Genomic DNA, 12,752 nt, shown 5'->3' on the forward strand with positions numbered 1-12,752 from the left:
CATAAAAAGTGCATTATCGTAGAGTCAAAACGCCGACACTGGGCATGGGAAGTCGGCCGTGGGAAGCTCCGCTCCCACCTTCGGCCCCCGGCACAGCAGCGGACATGTCCCCCGGGGCTCTCCGTGCTAGAGCTGACTGCAGTGCTGCCCGCCCTTCCGCTGAGCAGGGGCCTGGGGCTTGCTCCCCACTGACGGACACACACAACGTGCACTGGATTGTTAAGAACCGTTGCGTAAAGCCTCATGAACAGACTTCATGAATCTCCGTTAACAGATATTTGGGTTTTTGTGCTTTTTCACATATTAAATGTTTCGGCAACCTGACCTGTGCAGCACCAACCTCTGGCAGGGGACATTTTTTAGTAGATGTGATCGAGTTTCCTCCTAGAAAGGCTGGCCTCACCACACGCCCCCAGCAGGGCGTGGCCAGGGCCTGCCTTCCGAGTCTTCACTGACAGGGTGAACCACCAGTAGTAGTACCCCCTTTTCCTAGTGTCTTAATAGTTCCTAGTGCTCAGTTCTGGCTCCACGTACCACATAAAGGCCAGCGGCTACTGGGAGAGGCAGTGGCAGACCCAGGCACCCCACGTACTCCTGTCTGCAGTGAGCACAAGGTGAACGAGCCAGCGTCCCGCCCCACCTGCCCCCCACGGAAGGCTGACTCAGCCCACCTGTGCACAGGCTGGAGCCGGCGGCTGAGGGGAGGAGCTGTGGAGTGGGTTCACGCTGGACTGAACGCTGGACCGGTCTGAGGAGGACAGTCTGGCTGCCACAGTGAGCGGGACAGCCCATCCCGAGCACAACACCGGGAAGAGGTGACTCTCGGGTATTTACGGGGCCTTCCAAGAGGGCTGGGCAACAGGGGTTTTCATGTTCCTCCTTCCGTTCATCTCTGCTGTCCAGCGTCCCCACAACAAACAGGTGCTGTTTACAGAGCTCCACACACATTTACTTTCGAAAGATGCCAGTGCCCCAGCTGCCAGCTGCTGCCACATGGTGCCATTAACCATCACCGACCCCCCAGTGAAACGTTCTTCACCTCTCACCCCCACGGTGCACCTGACACTAGACTACACTTCGCTCTTTCCGAACACACTTTATTCGTCAGTCCTGGTGAGGGATGGAAATAATACAAGGTCACAAACTACAGTGGAAACGGGCCCGTGCACGGCAGAGTCTGGTGAGGTCGTGAACACTCAGTAGTGCGTTGTCCCACAAGTGAGCCACCACAGCAGTGAGAGCTGCATATAAGCCATACATCTTCATACACGAGTAAGACTTGGGGTTTCAGTGTGAGCCCACTAGTCACCCCACAACCCACCCTAAAAAGACCTATTAGGGAAAAAACGAGGAAGTTCCTTAGTGTGTGGTACCAATAGGCGCACTCATCGGTAACAGCCGGAAGAGGACCCACGCCTCCACTGCGCCAGGCTGCTCATCGGATGCAAAGCTGAGCTGCTGCATCCGACGTTCCTGGTGGTACCAAACTTAGGACACACACTCCGAGCACCATGAGCGAAGCCCGTTCCTGTGCTGAGTGGGAGAGACTGCACCACAAAAATGCCTTCTTTCCACTCAAGTGCCCCACTCACTTCCCGCAGCCAAAAGTCCTATCCCAGTTCTCATAAAGCTCTAGGTCTTCGGGAGACACGCTGGGCCGCACAGTTCGGAAGGCGTTTTCAAAGTCCACGTAAGCTATGGGGGGGACTTGGTCGGCCGTTATGGTGGCGATGTCGGTGGCCTGGAGACCGCGGATGGGGCCGAGGGATGCCTCCCTGCACAGCTGTGTCATGTCAGCACCCGAGAAGCCCTCTGAGTGCTGCACCACCAGCTCCAGTTCCTCCTCTCGGAGGCGGCACTGCTCCCGGGACATCAGGCTGACCACGATCTGCCGCCGGGCGGCCGCATCCGGGAGGGGGATATAGAGCCTTTTCACCAGCCGCCTCCGGGCAGCCTCGTCGATCTCCTGAGGCCGATTGGTCGCTCCCACGACGAGAATTCGGTCTTCGGAAGACGTGGTTGCCCCATCCAGCTGAACCAGGAACTCGGTTTTGATCCTCCTAGACGACTCATGCTCGCCACCTCCGCGCTGGGACAGCAGGGAGTCGATTTCGTCGATGAAGATCACTGCCGGCTGCTGGCACCTGGCCACCGCGAAAAGGGCCCGCACCATCTTCTCCCCCTCGCCCACCCACTTGGAGGTCAAGGAGGAGGCGGAGATGCTGAAGAAGGTCGCCCCAGACTGGCTGGCGATGCACTTGCCGATCAGGGTCTTCCCAGTCCCAGGGGGGCCAAAGAGCAGGATCCCCTTCGGTGGCCCTCGCAGCCCGGTGAAGATATCGGGCCGCATCATGGGCCACACCACGATCTCCTTTATGGTGGCTTTGGCGAACTCAACCCCTGCGATGTCCTCCCAGTGCACTGGGGGTCCGTGGTCCACAATCTCACTCATGATCAGTTCGATCATCTTTGGCTCCAAACCCTTCAGACGCTCATCGACCAGGTGTGCGGGCCCTGCAGGTCCAGCTCCATTGGACTTGTACTGCAAGCCCCCGCTCAGGTCACCCCCATCTGGCTTAGGAACAGGAGGGACAAACTTTCCAAAAATCCCTCGGGATCTATTGGCACCCAGAGACTTTTTCACACCACCATAGGAAGACACCGGTGCACGGGGTGGGTGATGGTACTTTTTCTGCTGTTCTGCCCATAATTGCTCCTTGGCAGTTTTAAAGGTCGGCAGGCTGTTCTCCTCTCTTTGGCCATTATCTTCTGTTTTACTAAAACCCTTGTTCAGAATTGGAGCCAAAAGTGATTCAGAAGGGCCGGAACCGTAAAAAGCGATCCTTTCAAGGGGACTGTCACTGCCAGGACAACTGAACTGACTGTGCAAGAACATATTCAGTCCCTTGTTGGCTTTTGGAGAGCTGCTGTTTTCCTTTCTCACACTTCCAAATAATGGTGTGGCATGCAATTTTGCCGTGGCTAAGTCAGCAAAAGGTGCTGAGAGTGTGGGACATGTCTTTGGGGCGTCAGTCACCACGGGTGGATGGGCATTCCGAGGGCCCGACACACTGCCCTCTGGGATGTCTCCGGTCCTGTCTGCACAATGAGCAGGGTTAGTGAGTGGGTCACTCTCACCGGAATGACCACAAACACCAAATTTCGGAGGCTCGAAGACCCCGGCCTCCTTATGGATTACTACCGAAGCATCAGCAGTTGCCAACAGGGCATCTCGGGACTCGGCGCCAGCTCGCATCATCTCCTGCACGCTGCTCATTTGGAAAACATTAGTGATTGACAATCCGGACTGCCACTTGTCACTGTCAGTTTGCTGTGATCTTGCTAAAGTTAAAATTTCTTCCGCGTAGTTATTCAAGCCAGTTTCAACATTGTCAGAATCGATGATTGCAGAATATTTCTCTGCGTACTTTTTGAACAGTTTGGAAGCACAGGCCTGGGAGATCTCGGAGTTCACCCAGGCATATTGGATGCGCAGGATCTGCGCTCGGTAGGCATCTGCCTTCTGAGCTGCCGTGCATGTGCCAGATGTGACGGTGAAGTAGTTCTCCTGCCATTCGCTCAGGTGCACAGACCGAGTGCTGGGGGCCTGCATTCTAGGGGTTCTATAACAAAGACCAAAATGAAGAGTGCTAAGAAGACAAATGCAGACTTAAATTTCTGCTCATCTGAAAGAGGTATACTGGATCTTTCATTCATAAGGTAAATTTATAGACAGACCATTGCAAGAGAAATGCTAGTTATTCATAAATTTCCAGATATAACAGATTGAAGACCTGACCCAATAATGCTTCATGATGGGTTGAACTATTTTAGTTATTTACTAATTTTCCCTGCAAAGAGTGAAAACATTCATAAGGAAAGGATTTAAAATTAATCAGCAAAAGAAAAGCAATACAAAAGACGCACAAAGCTATAAACAAACCAAGCCAAACGAACCTAGCCCCGGGTTTCTGTCTGATCTCAAAGAGAAACTCAATGGACGATCTCAAGCAAGCCTCTTAGTGTCACAGCCGAGTCTTCAGTTTTATCTGTAAAGTGAGAGAAATCACTGTGAGAGTCAAGTCAAAAAGCAAATATAAAAATATTAGCTCTGAAAAGCACCACCGGCCCTACTGTGCGAATGCAGACACTAAGGCTGAGCCTGTGAGGGGCTTCCCGGTGCCAGAACGCTCACGCCCATGAGTTCTCACCCCCTGAAGCAGGCACATCCGTGTGTCAGTGCCAGCACCAGAGGTCAGAGCAGCATGCATCACAAAGATGAACCTGGTCATCACTGTTTTAAGGCCTTATTTGTGCATGAGCACTGAAATCAGGGAGCCTGTCACCATGGCCCAATTTCTCATGAAGTACTAAAAAGTGAAACTGTCAAGAGAGCAAACAAAATATAACCAGAGACATTGAAATTAAGAACAATCTAACAACAGCCAGAGGGGACAGTGGAGGGGACAATGGGGAGAAGGGTTTACAGGAACAACTATAAAGGACACATGAAAAAAAATTAAATAAGAAGTAAAACTGTCATGATGCAGGAATTATAAGAACAAGCCACACGATCTGCTAGTAAAGTGCTTATATTTTAGATTTCTTCTCTCAAGTTATTTTCATAAGCCTCCTTACATTAAGTTAAAGTTATTTGAACACAATTATAGATGAATACATCACATTGCTGGAGGTGCGGAATTTACCTGTTGACCCACAAGGAAGATTTGTAAGAAAACTTTAAGTTTCTTAACAGTATTGCAATACAGGAAAAACCAAGAACTGATGCATTTTAAAGTGTACCTTCCGAATTACCTGTAAATATAGCTTAATAATCATATTTTATAGTTTTTTAAATCTCCCTTAATATCCTACAAAGATTCTGTCACACTGTGGGCAGGTGTTCATAAATCTTTGTGATGAAAATAAATGTAAGGCTCAGGGGGATTCTAATTTGCTTAAAGCAATAAAGGTAAAAAGAATCAAAACTAGAACGGACGTTTCCTCACCATCTCTCTTTCTGCTACACCATTTCCTTTTCCTTTGTGCAGCACTGGAAATGGGAGATTGAAAGAACACGCTCGTCCTCTGCAGGGCTCCATCCTTCTCATCTGCAGCCCTGGGGCTCCAGGCAGCTGAGCTCTCCTGGCTGTTCCCAGCACACCCTCCCTTCCCTGTCCACGGGCTTGGAGTTCTCCAGAATTCACCTCCCCAGTCTTACTGCTTCCTTTGAACTCAGCCACTTGTCCAACAGCTGTGGCCACAGATGACAAACACCTGTTGTAGCAAACACCTGGTCGATGACAGCGCTGTCCCCAGTGCTATTCCCAAGTCCCTTTCATCTTTATGGCCCTTCTAGATCTTCACTGGAACTGACCTATGAACTGCATGCTCCCCTTTTTTATTTGGATAACTCTCCTCTTATGGCGGGAATGTGCTGTTTGTCTACCTGGACAGATGACTCCTGCAGGTAGGAGCGGTCTCCATTACTCTCAGTCTCCCCACCGGGGAGCCGGAGCCAGAGAGCGCGGCCAGAGCCCCACCCGCCCGGACAACACGCTGACCACGCCGACCACGCCGACCCCGCCAGCCAGGCTTCGGTCGGGACTCGGCTGCCAGCCCCCTGACCTCTAGCTGAGAACGCAGCTGCCTCCTTCGGCCCGCGGGGCCGCGAATTCCGCGCAGTGCTCAGAAAGTTCGCCCACTTACTAAATTCTGAATCAGACGTGGTTGTTCCCGTCAACAGCGCCCCCCGCCCCGCTCCAAGGGCACCGCCTCCTTTCTCATCCGCCTGGACCGGTAACCAGCCGGGCTGGAGGTCGGTCTACACGAAGCTCCGCCGTCTGCAACACCGCGCACAAGGGCCCGAGACGCCCACACGGGGGTGGGGTTGCTTCCCTGCCCCTTCCCCGAAAAGGCAAGTCCCCCGAACAGACAGGAGTAAAGAGCACGCCCACTGCGAGAAACGCTTCAGGGCCTGGCCTTTCCCACAGCCGCCCAGGCAGCCCCTAACCCCACCGGATGCCCCGGGAAGGGCTGCAAGGGCCGAGCTAGCCCCTCCCCACCTCTTGCTCCCGCCCCGCAACCAACTTCCCCAAGCCATCAGGGTCCCCGCCAACCTGCAGCAACCGAAAAGCGCGCGGACCGATGTGCGCCTGCGCGCTGTGGCCCAGCCTCGCCAGTGCAGTGCGTGCGTCGTGCGTACCGGGCGCGCTCCTCGGGGGCGGGCCGCGCGTTGGGGGCGGGGACTAGCGGCGGAGGGGCGGGGCGCTGGCCTGGGATCTGGTCCCTGGGATTGCAGGAGGCTATTCTGCTAAACGGGATGCTCTGGCTATGCAGCCAGCGGGTTTACGTAACGGGACGAATCTGCGTCTTATTGCGAATGTACTTCTTTGGTAAACTCCGAAATAAAGACGCGCAGGTCCCGAGGTAACTGCCTTCAGAGAGTTCCCATAGCAGGCGCTCCTCCGGACTCAGTTGGCGCGGTCTTTGCAGATGGTCCTCACAGTTCCGGGGGCGGGCCCCTTCCCTCCACACAGCACGGAAGTGGGTAGGTACTGTTCCTCACCGGTGGACGTGGGTAGAGTGGCGTGTGAAGTCCACGTGCGTTTTTAAGGAGAAGAGGGGAATTGGAATGCCCGGAGTCCTGCAGCTCAGCCCCGCCCCTCAGCCAGCAGGTCTACTCCCCGCCCCGCCCCCACCCCTGGGCTCCTTAGGGACCCTTCCCTGGAAGACTGAAAAATGTTTCATCACCACCTTGGACTGGGGCTCCAGAGAACCACGTTCACATTAGTTTACTGAATTGCGTTTCCAGACCAAGTAACAGAATAGTCACTAACCCCCACCTACTTGGTAATTAATGTCACTATGTGACATAAGTCTGGAATGTGACCGTTCCACGTCTGAGGACACAACCTAAGGATGTCATAAAGGGCTATCTCTTGGAAACAGGGAGAATCCACTCCCAGGAAGCCTGAGGAGCCTTTGTCTCCCTCCCTGGGCTCAGTGGGTCCTTCGTTGTCCCTTCTGGAAACAGTAGCTATCTGGAGAAGGGTGGAGAAAATGATGGCTGAACAGCAACACATGTGACTTTAGAATGGCTCAAAATAACACATCCTGCACTGGCATTTCTGCTTTTTATGCTCCTTAATCTTGCTATGTATGTGTGGAAGTTGGAGTCATGTCCAAGTGAAAATGGTTGTTCTCGAAGCATCTGAAACCATGCCTGACAGGTTATACACCCTCGATAAACACTGCCGAACAAATGGACGCTGGTTCCAAGTCCCCAGGGATGCCCTGTCTTTGGCCACATTATAGCAATCAGTTGGGTACCATATAGCACAGGACACTCACCACAGGCAACTGCCATTGCACTGCAGATGGTTTATTAAGCGCTGAGCCACATGACAGAGCAAGCAAAAGGCCGCAGGAACAATCTGTTGTCCCACAACCACAGACCACCCTGGGAAACATTTTGATAAGCTTTCCTGCCACTGATGACGTCAGGAGCACAAACCACTGATTTTTCTAATCAGCAAAAATCACAGCCAAATGATGGACAAAACCTGTGTCCACTGGAATTAAGTCCTCCTGCAGCAGATGAAATTTCTTCACTAATGAGAGACTGAAGATACATAATCACAAGCTTCTGAGCGACTTTGGGGAAAGAGGTGTGAAGCCGCTTCTGCAGAGCTGGGATGGAGTTTGTGTTCTTCTCACTACAGTTTTCAGATGTACTTCTTTTCATCTTTAGATCTCTACGGGGAAAAAAATAACATGACATCATGGCTTCATTCATAAAAATTCCAGAATCAGGTCTCTGTGTGTTCCCCGTGCCGTGTGGGCTCGATATGACAGGGCAGCCATGCACAAGGAAATCCGAGGTGCTAAGACTTTCATCTTTCTAGCTAATCTGCCCAAACAACATGGGTGCATTGTGATTCACTACTACAGGCAACATCAAGGAACAGATCCTATTTTTGCCTTTAGATTTGAGAGCAAGTACAACAAGTCCACAGTAACTGTGACTTCTCTCAGAAATGTAGCTCTGTTTCCAATAATTTTTCAGAGTGATAGTCTCTCTCTGTGTCGCTGTGGGCATGTGGGAACACGACCGCAACGTGGTCCATCCATCTGGGATCTGTGCAAACACAGGGCTGCAGGAATGTGCATCAGGGATGTTCGTCTGACAGTTCTGTTTTGTATTTGTCTTCTAGCAGTTACCCACCCACGCCCCACACACATTCACACACACATCTTATCTTAGAGCAATGGAGAATGAAAATGGGAGCCTCTGCCCAGCACCTTCCAGAGATGCTCCAGCTATGACTCACTTTGAAGTTGATTTGGACCTGGCAGTCCCCCTCAGCCAATGAGCAATGCGCCTGGGCGGGGTGGTTCCCCCTCAGCCAATGAGCAATGCACCTGGGCGGGGTGGTTCCCCTCAGCCAATGAGCAGTGCACCTTGAAGAAAAATCCTTTTTGTGCCAGGAAAAGGGTCAGGAAGCTCAGGACCAGCCTTGACCATGCATGGGGGTCTTTGACCTCATGGGTCAGGAGGCATACATAGGTCTCAGCTAAACGAAACTTAACTTTTAACTTCTTGCTTTTGAGCACTATAATATTTCAGGTATTCCCAGTGAAAACTAAGAGCAAAGAAGGTAAAGTCCAACGCCATCAGTGGAGCCGTGCCTCACACACTTCGGTGCTGCATTCTCTGCAGGTCGGAGAAATGGGCAATGGGAGAGTGAGAAGGAACACAGAGAAGGAGGAGCTCAGCAGATGGTCACGGAGGCACGTCCACCACCCACCTCCCCCCAAATGGGGTGAAAAGATTAAAAAGACAGAAAGAAAGTAGACTCCAATGGACTGACATTTCAAAAATAATCTAAAGAAAAGGCTTTTACAGTTTCCGGGGCTCCCACAGACAGGCTTTGCACAGCCTCCGGTGGCTGGCGCTGCATCTGTGTGCACACTGTCCTTACACGTTAGCCACATGCTTTCCTCCGGGTCTCGCTGGCCTAGCACAAAGCTGCCCACGGCGAGGAGCCCGGGGGCCTGAGTGTTTCCTTCCTCTGAACCGTCAACCATTTGGTTCCCTGGCAGTAAGTCATTAGTCATGTCAAAGTCCCTTTGCATTGCTTTCATTGATTTTCATTTACCCACAGGTTGCCTGTTCAATGTGTAAAGCTTGATGCGATACTAAGTTGTCTCCATGAACAGGGAGAAATCAGGGCGAAGATTCTAGAGACATACCACTGAGAGTTTCGCATAAGAATACAAAGTAAACGGCTATCTGAGTCTCTAAAGCACTGAGGTTGCGCCTCGTTCCTCCCACCTCTTCCCTTCTCTCAGTGAAGGGCGCTGACCCACCTGCAGCTCTGGCCTGAGGCAGCGCTGACCCGCACTCCCGCCAGCCTCCCAGCAGCGAGGTCGCTAGCGCCTGGATGTGCTCCCAGGCCGACCGCACATGCGCAGACTCCATCATGCGGGAGCAGATGGCAAAGCGGAGCACGAACTTGTCTCTCAGGTGGCAGGGCACCAAGTGGATTTTCCTGGCGCCGTTTATTCTGTCCAGGAGAGCTTCATTCAGTTTGTTGGAACCCTGCAGGGACCAAGAGGGAGGGACTACATCTCAGAGAAAGAAAAAATTCAACCAAACAATGGTTCTGTGGCCCCAAAAGACTGCAGCAGGCCCCTGCGTGACAGTGGGTCCCACTATCATGGGACCCATTAAACAATGGGTCCCATTAAACATGAAGGTCCAGAGATGACCTTTCATGGTCCAGCCCTTGTAAGAAAAAAGCCAAAGGCTTTTCTTACAAGTAAGTCTCCCAGGTGTGTTCCCTATACATCAATGAGCTTACGCAGCAGACTGGATTTTCACATCCCCGGGGAAATGGTCTGTCCAAAAGGAGAGAAGAAACTCTCAACAACTAGAGAAAGGAACATGGTAGTCAGCTTCTTGTGAGAATTGGAGGAAGTTGCCTGGGAACTGTGGGTCCAGGGCACCACTGCTGAGACGCCCCTCTGGTAGAAAGCAGCTGCCAGCCCAGGCAGGGAGGCTGGAGCCCAGCTTCCCACTGACAGCACCAGAGGGCACCAGGTGGCAGACTTGGACCACACAGGCCATGCAGAGCCACCACCTTCCGGCACAGATGCTGCTCCCTCTGCTGGCAGTCTTGCTCCTTCTCCCACCCTCCCACCACCCAGCCTTTCTCCTATTTCCCAGCAGCCCCTCCTGCCCCTCCAAGCCAAGTGGCTGCTAGAAGGGGCTGGGAGGGGGCCCTGCGTCCTTGGTCATGTGGCCCTCACAGGATTGGACTGTTTGTGTCCTAGCTCTGTGGAGAATGGAGTTGCAGAAGGGCCAGTGGGAGGAGAAGAGCCCAGTTCTGCCAGGTGGGGAATGCCTGCAGGATCCTGGCCACCGGTGGGGCTCCCACCAGGGCCCAAACAGACAGTGGGTGGGCCAAGGCCACTTGGAAACGTCAGCACATGGAGGCTGGACAAGTGCGTCCTGTTGGAGAGTGAGGGTAGCAAGAGAAGGCCATACACAGGGGATGGCATTTTACCAGGAAGACAGCAGAACAGCAAACATCTGAAGATGATATCAGGCTAAGACTATTTAAACAAGTTACTTAGGACGAATTTGCTTGACATTTTCAACCGATGGGACAAGATATGTTTTGAATGAAATAGTGTTTTTAAATTAAAAAGGGCCGAAGGGAGAAACAGCCCAAGATGGAGCAGCAGCAACAGAAGCAGAGGAAGAGACACAGATGGGGGCAGGAAGGGCAGGTGAGAGGAGGCCACAGTCGGTTCCACTCCGCAGCCCCGCGTCCACTTCGAGGGCCATGAAGACCACGTGGGTGCCGCAGCAGTCATGGTGTGTGGGCCCAAGATGGGCCTTTGTCACCAACTCCCAGCTGACTCTGGCCCAGGGCTGACACCAAGACAGCCTGGGGATCGGGGAGTCCTCGGTGAATGCCAGTGGTTCAGAGGCCTGGCCAGCAGGCATGGTAAGCATCCCAGGTCAAGGGCCTCCGCCAGAACCAGGGGTCCACGTGTGTGCCAAGGAGAGCGGCGGGTAGCCCCTGAGGAGACTTCGGGGGGTGCGGTGGGCAGGTACATGGCGTAGGGGCTGGGTTGGGTGGTTCAGGGAGTGAATGGGAGGGTTTATGCTGGGAAGGGAGGAATGATACCTTGCCCTTGTCACACTGAAAGGAAATGAAAACAAAAAGGGACTTGAACATACCTTTAGGCGAAAGCAGACCAGCCCCAGAGTGACTTCCATACAGATCTCAAAGCGAGGGTCCTGGGTCACCAAGGACTCAAACTCGTGAGCCAGCTGCACGTGCTGGAAAGCGCAGGGGCTGCCTGAGCATCTGGGCTCTCGGTCCAGAGCCCAGACCCCCCCACCCCGGTCGAACTGCACGTCTGCCTGTGACTCAGTGCTAAGCATGTAGCCATTTTCTGTCCCCCCGCCAGCTGCTCCCACGCAGGCTGAGGAAAAGTTCACATCCCCATGGAAAAGGGTGGTGTCTTCAGGAAAACACCACCCAATCAATCACCTGTGATTTTAGAGGGCACATGGCGAAGAGGTGTTTGCATACAGCCGAGTCCCCTGTAAGATGAGGAGTCTGAGGCTGGCCCTACGCAGCTGCCTCACGGCACAGCCCTGGTTCTGCTGTGAAGGTGCTCACCGCCACCCAGAGATGAGACTCACACCTGTCCCTGTCCCGTGCACATACTGCCTTTCCTCGAACACAGTTACCTGATCGCCTGATTGGACGTCCAGGTGTTCGTGGAGCTCCGACGGCACTTGATCTAGGGGCATGCCATGCTTATTCTAAACCCAGGCACCCAGCACAGCGCCCGCCCTGGGAGGGGCTCGGGGAGCAGCCCAGCCCACAACCCTTCTCCCAGTACGGTTGGGGCCCAAACACCCCAAAGGAGCGGCCCAGTCAAGTGAGAAAGCTCTCCACCACCAGAGGGCGCCAAAGCCCCAGGCCTGCAGCTGGACTCTCCCCACAGCTGGGCTCCTGACCACAGGCCTTCCCTGGGGACAGCTTGGCCATGCCCTCTCCTATCTGGGTAGCTCTGAGGAAGGCTCTGAGTGTGTTTCACTTGAGGCAGCGTAGTCACACCCAGATGCCCTTGAACTGCAACATGGCATCATCAGGGAGACATAACCCCCTACTTTCCATGTGCTGTCCCCAAAGAAGCAGAATACTCATCATATTCGAGAACATGCTCTCAAAAGGGGGGGCGGCCTCTCACTTCTGAACCCACACACTCCTTGTGAGGCTGATGGAACCGGTGTGTGACATGTGTCCCAGGGCACGGGCCCAGGCACCCTGCCCAGCCCTCAGGGACTAAGCCTTGGCCCCAGGGCCTCTGACAGATGGCCGCCTCACAACACTAGCGTGGTGAGCTGCAGGTGAGCTCCATTCCCATGCAGGCAGGGGCCCTGTGCCCTCTCCGGTGGGGACATGGCAGAGGGCAGAGGTCAGGACGGGAGGACCAGCTAAATGAGGGATGGGGTGGCCTTGGGCCAGTCCTAGCATATAGTTAGACGTCAGTTTCCTCGACTGTTACAAAGAAAAGGCAGGTACAGGCTTGCTACAGATGGGCATTTGTCACACTGGAGAGCTCATGGCAGCTGAGACCCCTCCGGAGAGCTGGGCCCAGGTGGGCAGAAGTGTGTCTGGGAACTACTGGGCCAGGGCACACCATCCCCACCCCGCCTCTAA

The 12,752-nt window shown here is 53.6% G+C and overlaps 2 protein-coding genes across 6 annotated transcripts in view; both read right to left on the reverse strand.

Annotated features, from left to right (window-relative positions):
• Nucleotides 1-1,076: 1,076 nt before the first annotated feature.
• On the reverse strand, nucleotides 1,077-6,200 carry FIGNL1 (fidgetin like 1). 4 transcript variants are annotated; one of them, XM_037156064.2, is made up of 3 exons: nucleotides 6,120-6,200; nucleotides 3,958-4,049; nucleotides 1,077-3,623 (listed from the first exon to the last, which is right to left on the reverse strand). In XM_037156064.2, exon 3 carries the CDS (start codon nucleotides 3,611-3,613, stop codon nucleotides 1,589-1,591), a length of 2,025 nt encoding a protein of 674 aa, XP_037011959.2. In that variant the 5' UTR covers nucleotides 3,614-3,623; nucleotides 3,958-4,049; nucleotides 6,120-6,200; the 3' UTR covers nucleotides 1,077-1,588. The 4 variants fall into 4 exon arrangements, with proteins under 4 accessions (XP_037011959.2, XP_037011960.2, XP_037011961.2 ...); XM_037156065.2 differs by lacking the exon at nucleotides 6,120-6,200 and adding an exon at nucleotides 5,629-6,050; XM_037156066.2 differs by lacking the exon at nucleotides 6,120-6,200 and adding an exon at nucleotides 5,450-5,573.
• Nucleotides 6,201-7,376: 1,176 nt separating this feature from the next.
• The window catches only part of DDC (dopa decarboxylase), a 42,926-nt gene continuing 37,550 nt past the window's right edge, over nucleotides 7,377-12,752 (reverse strand). For both annotated transcript variants that reach the window (XM_053661292.1, XM_053661294.1), the window contains 3 exons: nucleotides 11,255-11,356; nucleotides 9,373-9,604; nucleotides 7,377-7,757 (listed from right to left, as the gene is read on the reverse strand). In XM_053661292.1, the coding sequence (XP_053517267.1) occupies nucleotides 7,750-7,757; nucleotides 9,373-9,604; nucleotides 11,255-11,356 (342 nt within the window). In that variant the 3' untranslated portion in view covers nucleotides 7,377-7,749. The remainder of the gene's footprint in view (nucleotides 7,758-9,372; nucleotides 9,605-11,254; nucleotides 11,357-12,752) is intronic.

The sequence above is a fragment of the Artibeus jamaicensis genome, unplaced genomic scaffold (genome assembly GCF_021234435.1).
Source record: "Artibeus jamaicensis isolate MK-2021 breed Jamaican fruit bat unplaced genomic scaffold, CSHL_Jam_final contig_1016, whole genome shotgun sequence".
Classification (NCBI taxonomy): domain Eukaryota; kingdom Metazoa; phylum Chordata; class Mammalia; order Chiroptera; family Phyllostomidae; genus Artibeus; species Artibeus jamaicensis.

Bases quoted from the DNA above. Each gene is read 5' to 3' on its own strand.
- FIGNL1 (XM_037156064.2), bottom strand. From the start codon at position 3,613: ATGCAGGCCCCCAGCACTCGGTCTGTGCACCTGAGCGAATGGCAGGAG.